General features: G+C 42.1%; 1 protein-coding gene across 9 annotated transcripts in view; it reads left to right on the forward strand.

The window, feature by feature from the left end:
- Positions 1-17,306, forward strand: part of LOC144719638 (IgGFc-binding protein-like) — a 112,930-nt gene that overhangs the window by 32,369 nt on the left and 63,255 nt on the right. For all 9 annotated transcript variants that reach the window (XM_078595766.1, XM_078595768.1, XM_078595773.1 and 6 more), the window contains 16 exons: positions 236-412; positions 595-797; positions 1,111-1,255; positions 1,674-1,712; positions 1,989-2,233; positions 2,980-3,154; positions 4,204-4,312; positions 4,952-5,049; positions 6,322-6,498; positions 6,681-6,883; positions 7,193-7,337; positions 7,534-7,581; positions 15,087-15,331; positions 15,991-16,165; positions 17,006-17,114; positions 17,203-17,294. In XM_078595766.1, the coding sequence (XP_078451892.1) occupies positions 236-412; positions 595-797; positions 1,111-1,255; positions 1,674-1,712; positions 1,989-2,233; positions 2,980-3,154; positions 4,204-4,312; positions 4,952-5,049; positions 6,322-6,498; positions 6,681-6,883; positions 7,193-7,337; positions 7,534-7,581; positions 15,087-15,331; positions 15,991-16,165; positions 17,006-17,114; positions 17,203-17,294 (2,385 nt within the window). The remainder of the gene's footprint in view (positions 1-235; positions 413-594; positions 798-1,110; positions 1,256-1,673; positions 1,713-1,988; positions 2,234-2,979; positions 3,155-4,203; positions 4,313-4,951; positions 5,050-6,321; positions 6,499-6,680; positions 6,884-7,192; positions 7,338-7,533; positions 7,582-15,086; positions 15,332-15,990; positions 16,166-17,005; positions 17,115-17,202; positions 17,295-17,306) is intronic.

A 17,306-nucleotide genomic window follows, 5' to 3' on the forward strand; every position in this document is an offset into this window, starting at 1 on the left:
TCTACAGCCGTCTGGAACACACTTCCTTCCAATATTAGCAAGCCACTGGAGCTCTGTACTTTTACATTTAAACTCATTACTTTAGAACAGTTTTATTGTTTAGTTTGTTGTCCTTCCCCCGCACCTCCGATTAGCACGGTTGACGACATACGGTGCGACAGAAGGTCAACATACGTACATACGTAGTTACAAATATCGCTGTGTTGTAAATTATATTCACGTTGCTTGTGAACAGGAGCATTCCAAGAGTGCCATGCAGTGGTCAATCCAGAGCAATTCTTCATCACCTGCGTTCTTGACCAGTGCTGGATGGATGGGATAGAGCAGTTCCTCTGTGACTCCATGCAGACCTACGCTGACCAGTGTGCCCAGCATGGGGTCATCGTCATGTGGAGGAACGACACCTTCTGCCGTGAGTGCACATCTGTCTGAGCTTTAATCCGTAACACATCACATTGCATGAGACTGGGCCTTGTTTTTATTCTGTGGAAGCACAATCTACATCTGTGTGGTTTGTTCATTTGTATAGCTGCTTGCAGTTGTGCATCCCCATTCTAATTTATCTCTGAGTATGTTTATCGTTTGTGTTGACAGCGCTCGAATGCCCTGCAGACAGCCACTATGAGAGCTGTGCCCCACCGTGCCCAGCCACGTGCAGCAATGTGACCCTCCCAGGTGCCTGCCAGCAGCCCTGTGGGGAGGGCTGTGTCTGTGATGAGGGTTTTGTCCTCTCAGGAGACAAGTGTGTCCCTCAAGATCAGTGTGGCTGCCTGGACCACAACGACTTCTATCACCCGGTGGGTTAACCCTTCACATCATGTCTATTCAACAGTGATCATTTATTAATATCCACAGAGGCAAGCTAAGCCCTGTATTGTTTTGGTATATGACGTACCAGTGAACATCTTCCTTTTTAAGACTAATATATGAGTAAAGATGAGTGCATTAAGTTTCACGCTGGAGTAAAATGGTGAAAATTATGAACAAAATGAATAAATGCAATGTATGTATGTTACAATGCTGTTGAAATATATCAGATAATGTTTCAGTAAGCTTTTCCTAATATGTACAGTATATTTCATGATTCTCATCGTGCATTGGTTTTCACAGCTTGGGGACAGCTGGTTTGCAACACAGAACTGCAGTCTGCATTGCTCTTGTGGCGATGCTGGAGGCGTGGTCTGTGAGCCCTGGCAGTGTGGAGCCTTTGAGATCTGCAGTGTGCAGAATGGAAGCCTGGGCTGTCACAGCAATGGTAAGATTTTCCCTACATGTCCTCCCCCAATGTAAGAAATAATCAAAACCGCTCATTTGCAATGACTTTTCGGCCCATAAAATGATAGTGATATTGCAACTAAAATTATAATATTGTATGCGTATTTTGTGTTCATCTTAAAATTATGCTTCCATTTGTGATTCATCAATATATGTATTTGTGTATATTTATGTATGTTGTACTTCTTTCGCTAATCGTAAGAAAGCCATGGGCCTTCTTGCAATGGCATCGGGATGTTTAAAATTAGAGGTGCAATTGTTAAAATATGACTCGGCCCACAGATTTAACATAGAAAAATATAGTTATACCGAGTAGTATGGGGAAAACAAGCAATACTTTTTCAAACATTGCTTGGCAGCGAGAACACTATAGTTTTTACTTTTCTGTTTTTTTACAGATATCACCACTGCAGCTCCATCCACAGCTCCATCATCTGGTAATCAGAGACTACACAGCACAATACCATGTATTTATTCTCACATATCTCCAGTGTAAATATACAATATCGCATTGTAAAAATAAACCAACTAAACATTGAAGCTTGGACATAATTTTATATCTTCTAGATAAATAAAGGTGCAATAAAAAAAAGTGAACGTTAATTTATTTACAGCCAAATAACGAGGACAAAACTGTAAAGCAAAGGAATGGTTAAAATGGCGACATGGACTGTCACCGTGAAGTGAACGGGAAATTTGTGAATTTATTTTAGGAGCTGCAAAATGCTTGGCGATGGGAGACCCACATTACACGACGTTTGATGGGCTCTATTACCACTTCATGGGCGCGTGCATCTACACAACAGCCAAGCTGTGCAACATCTCCTCCTCCCTGCCCCACTTCAATGTGGAGACGAAAAACGACCGCCGTGGCTCTACAAGCGTATCTTATGTCCGAGATGTTCACGTGGACGTGTACGGACACAGGGTCACCTTGTCTTTACAGCACGCCCTCCTGGTTAGTATTACACCTCGTGTTAGCGCCGAGATTATAGAACAAATGAGTTAAATGTAAAAGACAATTATGCATATACATGGTGTGGACTCAAGCAGAGGCGATGGAACAAACTAATATTGGGGAGGACAGACGAGACGAGCATAAGTGGAAGTGGGTGTGGCAGGCCTGGATTTAGCTTGAGCCTGGTTAGCATTTTGATGGGTGACCCATAGGGATCGCCAGGTGCTGTAGTCATGGCACTGTGAGGTGGACAGTAGATGGCAGTTCAGTTTCTCTGGTTTCCTCATTTATATAACTGTTCAAACATCTCAATGCAGGATCCTCCGGGAAAAAAAAGATTCATCAAGGTTTTGTTTTTGGTAAATAATTTATATTAAAATATTTATAATTATTAATAGATGGGTGATTGTCATGACACTGAGAGAGACAAGGAGACAAACATGAAGTCTTACAGATGCTGTGCTCCCCTCATTTGAATCCAGCCTCAAAAGTAATGTGAGGCTTTGTGTTAATCGAATGTGGCTTGATGTGATTTGGCTTTAATTATACACAAATTCTCAATAAGAGAATAGGGTACAATACTTAGGTCTCGAAAGCCCAATTCTTAAGCAGAAGTAATGATAGTGTTTTTTTACCAGAAATAATCAAACGTATATTAAACCAAAGACCACTGGGATATACAAGCATTATTATGTAGGAAAATAAATTCCTTAACGCTTGAATCACTCATGTACTATGATCTACAGTTGGATGGGGAGCGGGTGACGCCCCCACTGGTGTTACCGGGGATGCACGTGTCTCTGAGCGGCTCATACCTCGTGCTCATGACCAACTTCAGCCTCACGGTTCGTTTCGATGGGAACCATCAAGTGGAGGTGTCTGTACCAATGGAGTACGCTGGGCAGCTCTGTGGACTCTGCGGTGAGACTATGATCAGAATGTTCATGAGCATTATTGAAACCTGACTTGCGTTCGCATCGGTTACAAGCTTAAACATTCCCCTTCATATTGAAATTAATTGAGAATGGAAAGGTTGGTAGTGAGTCCTGAAGTTCATCAGCTTGTGATATGATGGATGAGACACAGCACTTTGTGAAATGGATTGTCAAAAACACACAAATCCTATGTGGAGAAATAAGAGAGTTCAGAAGATAGGTGCACTGATATGGGCATTTCAGAAGAGCACGAAACATAAAAGTACCGTAGAAGAACACAACACATAGCAGCAGTACTGTAGCAGAGGCAGCAAAGAGATGTGATGAAGACAGTCCAGGTGCTCAGACAGAGCTACATCATCCATAGGGAGGACAGCGCTTGATTTAGTTGCACCAAGCAGTTGTAGTGCTCACTTTGATACACCATCCCTGAGGTGGGAGCATTACTATATTTTGGGCAGACCATTGATTTTTTAAAGTGTTTTGAGTTAAAGCTACTTAACAGATTGTGTGCGAAACAGCGTAAAAAAACAACGCAACATTCACAGAGGCACTCTTACGAATTATAGGATAAGGCAGAAGATAAGGAGTTTTCAAGGATAACACATTAACGGCAATGGTAAAGAGAAACCGATTATGAAGACATTCACGATGGATTTGAATAAGTTATTATTAATCTTTTGCTTCTAGAATCCATGACTTAAAAATGGTCCAGCCCCTTCTGAATCCACTGGTAGATGAAGGCCTCTCTAAGTTGCGTCAGTCATGGGGGTTGTTTGACCATTCTCCATGCTGGTCACTGCATGTTGCAATGGGGCCCAGGACCAGTTTGTAAGTCACTCACCACTCGTGTCTGCCCTAGCTGGTAAAGTTATATTTTGATGTATTATTTGTCATTTTGTAATGTCACGTAATCTTACAATTCCCAATGTTTGCTCTGTATAAACGTATGCTCCTAATTTTACGAGGAGCAGTATTATGGGAGTGAAGCCACACGTTTGGTGGACCATGTGAATGTCATTGTCTTTTGAACAGGAAACTTTAATGGTGATATTGAGGATGACTTACTGATGCCAAATGGATCATTAGCTGCTTCCGAAACCAAGCTGGGAAACAGTTGGATATCAGATAACAGCTCAGCTGAGTGAGTGATCACTCGCCCATTTTGCATCTTCGTGTAAAATATTGTTCACAAAAACTGCACTTTCTGTTTGCTTTCTGGCTTTCTAGAAAGTTTCACTGGTGTTAAATTGCTGCACACCATTTCCCGCTTTTTACACTTTTTAAAATTATTTTATGAGTCAAGATTTGTGCCGCTCAATCCACTCGGCACCCATGGAATTCGAAGAATCTGCCAAATACACGTCATTGTGAATTTTCTGCCCATGGACAAAGCTGACCATTCAGTCTCATCTTCTGTTCCCGAATGCCATTTCTCTGTTCATGGACTGGTGGATCATGAATTGCGTCTTCGCTTCACTATAGCCTCACAGACTTTGATCCATTTCTCCTGTGGACTCAGGCACAGCAGAATGTGCTGCACAGGTAGTGCAAATACTGCTGCGTGGATTGCAGTTTGTGGACCTGTGATAGGTTCTAGAAAACACCCATCTTTCTGCCTAAGTGGGGAGGATCGATATTCACATACATTATATTTGGGTCCCTTGTCTCCAATTTAAAAATGGTTACAGTAAGTGACTGGTTTTTCTGAAGGCAATGCAAGGGTGATGAATGAAATGATGTTGACGTGGTAATAAGAGTTTGTTTTTCGATTTATTTTCAGCTGCGACGTTGACTTTGAGCCTCCAGGTCCCTGTGATGCAGAAGAACAGGCTAAGTTTGAATCGGAGGAATTTTGTGGAAAGATACATGATGTCAATGGTAAGTCCAGTTATGTATTACTGCTGAATGCATTATTTCCCTTTAAACAACTTTGTTTCAATTCAGATATAATACAGAAATATACGTTGATAGTTCTAGTTTATGTTGATAGTTTTACTCTACGGGATGTCTAGCAAAAACATTAGCAAGCTTCAGCATGTTCAACATTATTTTGCAAGTGTTGTGACGGGTACTGGAACACGTTCCTTCGGAGTGGGCAGGTAGGAACTCGGTTGGACAGCGCATTCGTGCACGACAGGAAAATATTCCCTGGTGGGCAGTGTGGAAGCTGTTGTTCTTACCTGTATAAGTGTAGTGTGTTGTCGTGTATAGTGTAGTGTGTAGGTTAAACGTTGAGTTTTATAAGGGCACCACGAGGTGACCAGCCCCTCCCCACCCAGCCCTCCCCACCCAGCCCCTCCCCACCCTCCCCTCCCCACCCAGCTCCTCCCTCCCCACCCAGCCCCACCCCTCCCAACTCTAACTGAATCACCTTAAGGCTGGGAATGTTGAAAGAAACACGAGGCAAAAAGATCCGCTTTTTTCTTTTCAAGGCTTCCATTTTATGAATGGAGCCACCCTCCCCCAGTTCCATTTTGTGAAGGAAACATCGCCCGTCTCCTCATTGGCCCGAGTCGCGGCGGTGCCCCCCCCCTCCCACCACTAACTTCCCCCTCTACCAACCCCAACTGACCGCTCCCATTGGTCGGCGCCCCCGAGCCAATGGGAGGGCTCTGGTGGGGCGGGGCCATGCACGACAGACAGACAAATAATCCCTGGTGGGCAGTGTGGAACTGTTGTTCCTATTTGTAAAATCCGTCCATGCCCATCTATTTCTCGCTGAACTGCATTGGCTTCCGGTTGCTGAACGAATATATTACAAGTTCACACTCACTGCACACAAAGTACTTGTTACAAATGAACCACAATACTCTGCTGATCTCATCCAGGAGCATAAACAGTCACGCAGCAGCTTTTGGCTAACCATCGAACATAGATGGCCACTGCATCAAGGGCTTTCAGATGCACTTCTACAGCCGTCTGGAACACACTTCCTTCCAATATTAGGAAGCCACTGGAGCTCTGTACTTTTATATCAAAATTTAAAACTCATTACTTTAGAACAGTTTTATTGTTTAGTTTGTTGTCCTTCCCCCGCACCTCCGATTAGCACGGTTGACGACATACGGTGCGACAGAAGGTCAACATACGTACATACATAGTTACAAATATCGTTGTGTTGTAAATTATATTCACGTCGCTTGTGAACAGGAGCATTCAAAGAGTGCCATGCAGTGGTCAATCCAGAGCAATTCTTCATCACCTGCGTTCTTGACCAGTGCTGGATGGATGGGAACGAGCAGTTCCTCTGTGCCTCCATGCAGACCTACGCTGACCAGTGTGCCCAGCATGGGGTAATCATCATGTGGAGGAACGACACCTTCTGCCGTGAGTGCACATCTGTCTGAGCTTTAATCCGTAACACATCACATTGCATGAGACTGGGCCTTGTTTTTATTCTGTGGAAGCACAATGTACATCTGTGTGGTTTGTTCATTTGTATAGCTGCTTGCAGTTATGTATCCCCATTGTAATTGATCTCTGAGTATGTTTATCGTTTGTGTTGACAGCGCTCGAGTGCCCAGCAGACAGCCACTATGAGAGTTGTGCCCCACCGTGCCCAGCCACGTGCAGCAATGTGACCCTCCCAGGTGCCTGCCAGCAGCCCTGTGGGGAGGGCTGTGTCTGTGAGGAGGGTTTTGTCCTCTCAGGAGACAAGTGTGTCCCTCAAGATCAGTGTGGCTGCCTGGACCACAACGACTTCTATCACCCGGTGGGTTAACCCTTCACATCATGTCTATTCAACGGTGATCATTTATTAATATCCACAGAGGCAAGCTAAGCCCTGTATTGTTTTGGTATATGACGTACAAGTGAACATCTTCCTTTTTAAGACTAATATATGATTAAAGATGGAGTGCATTAAGTTTCACGCTGGAGTAAAATGGTGAAAATGATAAACAAAATGAACAAATGCAATGTATGTATGTTGCAATGCTGTTGAAATATATCAGATAAGGTTTTAGTAAGCTTTTCCTGTTATGTATATTTCTTGATTCTCATCGTGCATTGGTTTTCGCAGCTTGGGGACAGCTGGTTTGCAACACAGAACTGCAGTCTGCATTGCACTTGTGGCAATGCTGGAGGCGTGGTCTGTGAGCCCTGGCAGTGTGGAGTCTCCGAGATCTGCAGTGTGCAGAATGGAAGCCTGGGCTGTCACAGCTATGGTAAGATTTTCCCTACATGTCCTACCCCAATATAAGAAAGGATCAAGACCGCTCATTTGCAAAGACTTTTCAGCCCATTAAATGATAGTGATATTGCAACTAAAATTATAATATGGCGTATTTTGTGTTAATCATAAAATTATGCTTGCATTTGTGATACATCAATATATTTATTTGTGTTTATTTCTTACCACAGATACCACAACAGTTTCACCGCCAACAACAACTGCTCCTCCAAGCATAAGTAATCAAGGACTACACATCGATATCTTTTGCCCAGGATATTTACTTACAAAATAAATGTTTCAGAACTTTTGCTCTAATATATATTGCTCTGAATGTGTTCAACAAAGCATGGAGCCTTCAAAACTGGTCCAAATGCTGGCAATTTACTAATTTATTCTCATTGTTCAAAGATTGCATGTTGATGGTTCAAACACGGATTTGAGAGATTGAAACAAATCTTGCCTGTTTTTAACTTCATTTAGTGTAGTTCTGATTTGAGAGGAGAATTTTTTAATATTAACGGAGAAAAATAATGGCTCCATCTCGAGTTCATGAAGATATTCTTGTTTCATCTTCTTGGTTCTTTCGGTAAAGTCACGTAGAAGGAAAATAATAAAATAATAAAAATAAAACATAATAAAATAATTCTCACGACGTTTCGGCCACAACGCAAGCAGCCGTCTTCAGGTGGAGAACAGGTCTGTCAAGTAGACAGAGTCTGAATGGCACGCTCCAGGCTTGGAGCGACTATTTATGCTGGGATGGAGGGGCGAAGAGCGTCTTGACAAAATAATTTGCATATCAAGAGGAATTTAGCATATTCATGGGAAATGCAGATATGCGATTAGTACTACTTGTGAAATGCGTAGGAGGTTTGGCGAGGGGTTTAAAGTCATTATGCCCATGCATTATGCAGGATTAGCAGTATCAAAGGGAGGGAGTAAGGTTAGAATTAATAAAGGGAATGAATGTTAGTAATATGGCGCCGCAGCAACCAATATGCTTATTGACTATACATTGTCATATTACACTGTTTTATTCTACCCACTCAACTGTATAACACACTGCTATATATTCACTATAAAATTACGATACTATATATTACCTTATACATTGTATTAAACATTACACTTTAATACTGTTTATTATTATATAATATGCTATACACTATACCATTAACCGTCGCGTGAAAGGTACTAAGAGGAAGCAACTAAATATGTCAATGGGAGAGTGGTGGTAGGAAGCTTGCAGTGGAGCAAAGAATCCATTCCCTGCGGAGTGCATATCAAGAGGAATTTAGCATATTTATGGGAAATGCAGATATGCGATTAGTACTACTTGTGAGATGCGTGGGAGGATTGGCGAGGGGTTTAAAGTCATTATGCCCATGCATTATGCAGGATTAGCAGTATCAAAGGGAGGGAGTAAGGTTAGAATTAATAAAGGGAAGGAATGTTAATAATATGGCGCCGCAGCAACTAATATGCTTTTAGACTATACATTGTAATATTACACTATGTATTATTCTACCCACCCAACTGTATACCACACTGCTGTATATTCACTATACAATTACGATACTATATATTACCTTATACATTGTATTAAACATTACACTTTAATACTATTTATTATTATACAATATGCTATACACTATACCATTGACCGTTGTGTGAAAGGTACTAAGAGGAAGCAACGAAATATGTCAATGGGAGAGTGGTGGTAGAAAGCTTGCAGCGGAGCAAAGAATCCATTCCCTGCGGAGAATACAAGATATATAGTCAATGTCAGTGAGTGGACTGCGGTCTGAAAGTCACCGTAAACGTGAACACAATCAGTTAAGATTCGAAATGGTTTATTACGTCCTTCCAATGATTGCTGAGCCAGAATCCATCTTCTCGGTTTAAATTGTCTCTGTGTTTGTATATGTGGATCGCCTCATGGACGAATCTCTCATGGTAGCCGGATGGCTTGCAGAGAACCTCTGTCTTGGAGAAGTCAATATCATGTGATTCTAGATTTGAAGCTTTCGTGACTGCAAGGATTCATATTCTTAGGTTTTTTCGGTAAAGTCACGTAGGTAAAAAATGTTAAATTAATTAAAGTAAAATAAAATAAAACAAAATAAAAAATCACGACGTTTCGGAAGCAACACAAGCCTCCGTCTTCAGGTGGAACCGTCACAGCCACGACAGCTGTATCAAGTAAATGAGAGATCACAAGAAATACCACCCCGTATATATAATGGTTGAGGGGGGAAGGGCCAGGAACGGCACACTTTTTATTAATATGGTAAGGTGAGGCTTAAGACTAAGAATAGACTGCATAACAAAGGACTGAGCCTTTGTTATGGAGAGGTGCGGTTTGTAACTAACACCTAGCATACATAACAAAAGTGTGAAAAAAGAAAGCAAGTAAAAACTTAAACTGGTGATACAACAAACTGGCTGTCTATCAATAACCTGTAATAGTTGTCAAATAAGATGGTCCAAATAAGTGTAGTTGCATCTTTTTTGCATGGTTAATCACATCTTTCCAATGATTACTCAGTTTGTAACCCTCATCACGGTTGAAATTATGTCTGTGTTTGTATATTTGTATGGCTTCGTGTACAAACCTTTGATGGTAGCCAGGAGGTTTGCAGAGCACCTTGGTCTCGGAAAAGACAATTTCATGAGAGCCCACAGAGTTGTAGCAATGATCGGCAACAGCCGAAGAATCAGTTCTGCCGTGTTTCAGATCTGACTGGTGCTCGCGGACACGATCAGAAACATGACGTTTCGTTTCTCCAATGTAGCAATCACCACAACTGCAACTCAGTTTGTAGACTCCAGGATACTGTAAGTCATGAATAACATTCTTCACAGATGGAATCAGATCACGGATTTTATGCACTGTACTGAATCGGACTTGGATCTTATGTTTGTTTAGAATTTTGGAGATCTTTTTGGTCACGCCTGCTATGTATGGTAACGTGATAGTTTTGGTCGGAGTTTCATGTGGCTGTTTCTGTATGGTGGGAGAAACAGCTTGGCGTATGGTGCGGTCAGAGTATCCGTTCATCCTGAGGGCCCGATGTACATGTCTTAATTCACCGGCCAGGTGGTGTTGGTCAGAAATGCCATGGGCTCTGTGGTATAGCGTTTTAATGAGAGAATTCTTTTGAGATGGGTGGTGGTGGGAATCCGGTTTCAAGTAGGAATCTGTGTAGGTGGCTTTCCTGTACACAGAATGTCCCAAGGATCCGTCAGGTCTCCTCTCAAACAGAATATCCAAGAATGGTAGTTTACCATCTTTCTCCACTTCCATGGTGAATCTGATGGATGGGTGTCTGGAATTGATGTGGTCCAAGAAGTGGTTCAATGCTGGGAGGCCATGTGGCCAGATGACGAAAGTGTCATCCACATACCTCTTCCACAGGGAAGGACGCAGGGTGGATGTCTGGATGGCGTCTGATTCAAACTTTTCCATGAACATGTTGGCTATCACTGGTGACAAGGGGGAGCCCATAGGGGTACCCTCATTCTGTTTGTAGAAGGTACCATTCCAGGTAAAATAGGTGTTGGTGAGGCAATGCCTAACCAGCACAGGTACATCAGTATTCAATCCATGTTGGACTAAGTCCTCAATTATTGTTAGGGTGTCCGGTACTGGGACTTTGGTAAACAGAGATACTACATCAAAACTGACGAGGATGTCATCAGGAGATAGTACCATGTCCTTAACCATAGAGACTAATTGGGTTGAGTTGAGTACTGCCGAAGAGGTCTTGCCTGTGAAGGGAAGCAGAGTATCTGATAGAAACCGGGCTAGTTTGTAAGTAGGGGAGTTTGTCGTCGACACGATGGGTCGTAGCGGGGTGCCTTCTTTATGGATCTTGGGAAGACCATAGAGTCTGGGAGGTCTTGCCGCCGATGGTTTTAGAGAGGCGGCAAGTTTGAATCAGACGCCATCCAGACATCCACCCTGCGTCCTTCCCTGTGGAAGAGGTATGTGGATGACACTTTCGTCATCTGGCCACATGGCCTCCCAGCATTGAACCACTTCTTGGACCACATCAATTCCAGACACCCATCCATCAGATTCACCATGGAAGTGGAGAAAGATGGTAAACTACCATTCTTGGATATTCTGTTTGAGAGGAGACCTGACGGATCCTTGGGACATTCTGTGTACAGGAAAGCCACCCACACAGATTCCTACTTGAAACCGGATTCCCACCACCACCCATCTCAAAAGAATTCTCTCATCAAAACGCTATACCACAGAGCCCATGGCATTTCTGACCAACACCACCTGGCCGGTGAATTAAGACATGTACATCGGGCCCTCAGGATGAACGGATACTCTGACCGCACCATACGCCAAGCTGTTTCTCCCACCATACAGAAACAGCCACATGAAACTCCGACCAAAACTATCACGTTACCATACATAGCAGGCGTGACCAAAAAGATCTCAAAAATTCTAAACAAACATAAGATCCAAGTCCGATTCAGTACAGTGCATAAAATCCGTGATCTGATTCCATCTGTGAAGGATGTCGTTCCTGACTTACAGTATCCTGGAGTCTACAAACTTAGTTGCAGTTGTGGTGATTGCTACATTGGAGAAACGAAACGTCATGTTTCTGATCGTGTCCGCGAGCACAAGTCAGATCTGAAACACGGCAGAACTGATTCTTCGGCTGTTGCCGATCATTGCTACAACTCTGTGGGCTCCCATGAAATTGTCATTTCTGACACCAAGGTGCTCTGCAAACCTCCTGGCTACCATCAAAGGTTTGTACACGAAGCCATACAAATATACAAACACAGACATAATTTCAACCGTGATGAGGGTTACAAACTGAGTAATCATTGGAAAGATGTGATTAACCATGCAAAAAAGATGTAACTACACTTATTTGGACCATCTTATTTGACAGACAACTATTACAGGTTATTGATAGACAGCCAGTTTGTTGTTTTACCATTTTTAGTTTTTACTTGCTTTCTTTTTTCACACTTTTGTTATGTATGCTAGGTGTTAGTTACAAACCGCACCTCTCCATAACAAAGGCTCAGTCCTTTGTTATGCAGTCTATTCTTAGTCTTAAGCCTCACCTTACCATATTAATAAAAAGTGTGCCGTTCCTGGCCCTTCCCCCCTCAACCATTATATATACGGGGTGGTATTTCTTGTGATCTCTCATTTACTTGATACAGCTGTCGTGGCTGTGACGGTTCCACCTGAAGATGGAGGCTTGTGTTGCTTCCGAAACGTCGTGATTTTTTATTTTGTTTTATTTTATTTTACTTTTATTAATTTAAAATGTTTTACCTACGTGACTTTACCGAAAAAACCTAAGAATATCATGTGAGCCCACTGAATTGTAACAGTGATCTGCCACGGCTGAGGTGTTTGTCCTACCGTGTTTCAAGTCTGCTTTATGTTCACGGATGCGGTCCGAGACATGTCGTTTGGTTTCTCCAATGTAACTGCTACCACAGAGGCAGCTTAGTTTGTAAACGCCAGGGTACTGTATGTCTGGAACCACGTCTTTTACAGATGGGACCAGATCACGGATTTTATGTACTGTGTTGAATCGGACCTGGATCTTGTGTTTTACCAGGATTTTGGAGATCTTTTTTGTGACCCCAGCAATGTAGGGTAAGGTGATGGTTTTGAAAGGCTCCTCAACAGGATCCTTCTTGGTGGTTGGAGTGATGGCTTTGCGGATTGTGTAGTCGGAGTAACCATTAGCCTTAAGAGCTTGGCGTACGTGTTTGAGTTCACTGGCAATGTGTTCCTGGTCGGAAATGCATTGGGCTCTATGGGTATAGAGCAGGGGTCGGCAACCTACGGCTCCGGAGCCGCATGCGGCTCTTTACGAGCTGCTTCTTGACGATGAGTACGTATGTACTCAGATGCATTGCGGCTCTTGAAATACTGAATTTTGTACCGAATTGGAAAGAAATGGCTCTTCTTGTTATTTTGGTTGCCGACCCCTGGTATAGAGTCTTGATGAGGGAATTCTTCTGGGATGGATGGTGGTGGGAATCCGGTTTTAGGTAAGCATCCGTATGGGTGGCTTTCCTGTAGACAGAGTGGCTCATTGAACCATCAGGTCTCCTTTTAATTAGGACATCCAAAAAGGGTAGCTTGCCATCTTTTTCGACTTCCATGGTGAATCTGATGGCTGGGTGTATGGAATTGATGTGGTCAAGGAATTGTCAATATCATGTGGGCTCAAGACAGAGGTTCTCTGCAAGCCATCCGGCTACCATGAGAGATTCGTCCATGAGGCGATCCACATATACAAACACAGAGACAATTTCAACCGAGAAGATGGATTCTGGCTGAGCAATAATTGGAAGGACGTAATAAACCATTTCGGATCTTAACTGATTGTGTTCACGTTTACGGTGACTTTCAGACCGCAGTCCACTCACTGACATTGACTATATATCTTGCATTCTCCGCAGGGAATGGATTCTTTGCTCCGCTGCAAGCTTTCTACCACCACTCTCCCATTGACATATTTCGTTGCTTCCTCTTAGTTCCTTTCACGCGACGGTCAATGGTATAGTGTATAGCATATTGTATAATAATAAATAGTATTAAAGTGTAATGTTTAATACAATGTATAAGGTAATATATAGTATCGTAATTGTATAGTGAATATACAGCAGTGTGGTATACAGTTGAGTGGGTAGAATAAAACAGTGTAATATGACAATGTATAGTCAATAAGCATATTAGTTGCTGCGGTGCCATATTATTAACATTCCTTCCCTTTATTAATTCTAACCTTACTCCCTCCCTTTGATACTGCTAATCCTGCATAATGCATGGGCATAATGACTTTAAACCCCTCGCCAAACCTCCTACGCATTTCACAAGTAGTACTAATCGCATATCTGCATTTCCCATAAATATGCTAAATTCCTCTTGATATGCAAATTATTTTGTCAAGACGCTCTTCGCCCCTCCATCCCAGAATAAATAGTCGCTCCAAGCCTGGAGCGTGCCATTCAGACTCTGTTTACTTGACAGACCTGTTCTCCACCTGAAGACGGCTGCTTGCGTTGTGGCCGAAACGTCGTGAGAATTATTTTATTATGTTTTATTTTTATTATTTTATTATTTTCCTTCTACGTGACTTTACCGAAAGAACCAAGAAGATGAATCCCTGCAGTCACGAAAGCTTTAAATCGAAATATTCTTGGTTCTTTCGGTAAAGTCACGTCACTTTACCGAGAGAACCAATAATATAAATTCCTGCAGTCACGAAAGTTTAAAGTCAAAATTTATAAAGATAATTTACCAATCACCAGAAGTATCCCTGTTGTACAGGACATTGGGCTACCCTGTGGTGCAATTGATTCACACATGTTGCAACCACTCAAGGAACCACATTCACCACAAAAGTAACAAAATCATTATTTATTGCATCAAATTGTGATCCTGAAGTGTGACAATTCATTGACTTGCAATAGGAGCAACTGTTGCATTCTTCATACACTGTAATATATCTGAGCTGCTCATATAAACTAAAGTAAACCAAACAGAGTATTCAGTTGATACAGGCCATGTATCTCATCAATTTAATCACATACGGACTATGGGAACCTACTTTTGGTAAATATATCATGGTGGCAATTTAATCTAAAACGCTGACTGTAGTTTATTGAAATAAATCATAATTAAGTGGGCTATGACAGAGTGACATTAAAGTGAATGTTTAAAAATCTCTTTCAGTGCCTGGAAACTGCATCGTGCATGGAGATCCACACTACGTCACGTTTGATGGGCTCTCACTGGCATTCATGGGAACGTGCACCTACACAACAGCTAAGCTGTGCAACAGCTCGTCTCATCTGCCCTACTTCAATGTGGAGACAACCAACGAGTATCGCAACCAGGGCTCCATCTCTTTTGTCAGAGAAGTTCACACAGAAGTCTATGGACAAAACATCACCTTGTCCTTGGGTCGTACCCTTCTGGTGAGAATTCAACTTTGCACAATTGAAGAATTGAAAGTGGCTATACGTCTGTCAAATTTTCTTGATGATTGCATTGGTCTAAATCCTTCAATTGTATCAAAAATGATGTATATTGCAGGAGGAAATATGTTTCCATTACAGTGCTGATTTGCATGAGTTTTTCTAATATGGTATTCATATGAATGCATCAATGTTTTAAATTATCATTGTCTAGAATCCTCACAAGCATATAATTTTGCATCCGACTTCAAACGTATGCTGGTTTTATTTCTACCCCCTTCGAAGAGTTCAGTGAGCACTGATTCACATTCAGAGTGGACTCTACTATTCGATTAGATAATATCACCATCATACTCTACGTTTTAGAATCCTTAAGTTGGTTGGAAACACGGTCATTGATAAGCAACTTAAAATATAATTAAGCTTACAATTAAAACAAGATAAAACCATACATATCCAGACAATGTACATATCAAGTCCAACTTTCCACCAGTGCAATGCAGATGAGAGGTTCAATTGTATTTTGGAAATAAATTAGTCAATTATGTGGTACCCACTAATTATCTTTGCAACATTATCCATTGATCGTGAGGTAACCAAGAGTAGAACCCACGTGGAATGACTTGCGATGCCTGTGTTTCCTGTGCGCTGATCTACAGCTGAATGAGGAGCTGGTGACGCCCCCACTGGTGTTGCCAGGGCTACATGTCTCTCTGAGTGGCTCATACCTCGTGCTCATGACTGACTTTAATCTGATTGTTCGATTCAATGGAGACAATCGAGCAGAAGTGACTGTGCCAAGAGAGTATGCAGGGGAGCTTTGTGGCATCTGTGGTGAGACCATGTTTGTGAGAGTTCCATAGCAGTGCTGAGACAAGGCTTTAACTGCTCTATTTACGTTCTCTCTTCAGAAAGAACTGCTGTGTTATTGCCATATAATCACCGTGCAGGATTAATTATGTCAACTGCCAATATTTAGGTTTTTTTTATAATTAAAATATTACACCATTCACGTTATGAAATTGTTCACTTAATTTGCAATCTGAGCGTAACGTACACTCACTTTACTGAAGACATTGCTTCTCGTTACATCACACATTTTCATATTGACTCTCCCGCCCATCCTGAGGAATGTGCTTTGGGGTTAAGTATTCTAAGAATAAAAAGGTTGCATACATTGGAAGATATATATATAGAAACATTTCAATTCAATTTAGAAATTCCCAATTACACCCCTTCACATGTGGCAATGTGTAATGTATGGATGTCCTTGCTAACGGACTACGATAGTTCTCCCCCGTGGACATGCGCAAAACGCCACTGGAGGTGCGCTCCCCACTCTCCCCTCCATTGAATCGCGATGGCGCCACCTACCGGGAATATTAGGCAGCACATTGAATGTCACCTTTTAACATTCTAATGTAAATGTATTTAGCTAGCAATGTTTTTATCAAATCAGGGCCTGGCTTGGCATATGCATAGTTGACCGCACCTCCGATTAGCGCGGGTGGCTATGTACGGTATAAAATAAGTTTAGCGTACATCCATACATCACACATGGTTCTGGAAGTGGTTTTAGTTGTTATAAGTTCATTTTACATTCATTCCTGTATTGTTGACTTGAATCCAGTTTTGAGGCAATACATGTGAACAGTTTAATCTGTGTTTTAACAGGAAACTTTAATGGTGACCGTGCTGATGAATATCTGATGCCCGATGGGACGCAAGCTTCTTCACCAACTGAGCTGGGAAACAGCTGGAAAACAGACAACAGCTCCGCCTAGTGAGTGGCCACCTCTCTATTGTTTACCATCACCTTGAGTCTTGCCTCTGGTTTGTGGTTATGGACTTGTACCTTTGTCTATTTGTAGCTGTGACGCTCCACCTCCACCTCCCTGTGATGAAGATGAGCAAGCAGAGTTTGAAACAGAGACATTCTGTGGAATCATCACAGATGTGAATGGTCAGTGTCATA

This window comes from Lampetra planeri, chromosome 6 (assembly GCF_965212315.1).
Source record: "Lampetra planeri chromosome 6, kcLamPlan1.2.h2, whole genome shotgun sequence".
NCBI lineage: Eukaryota > Metazoa > Chordata > Hyperoartia > Petromyzontiformes > Petromyzontidae > Lampetra > Lampetra planeri.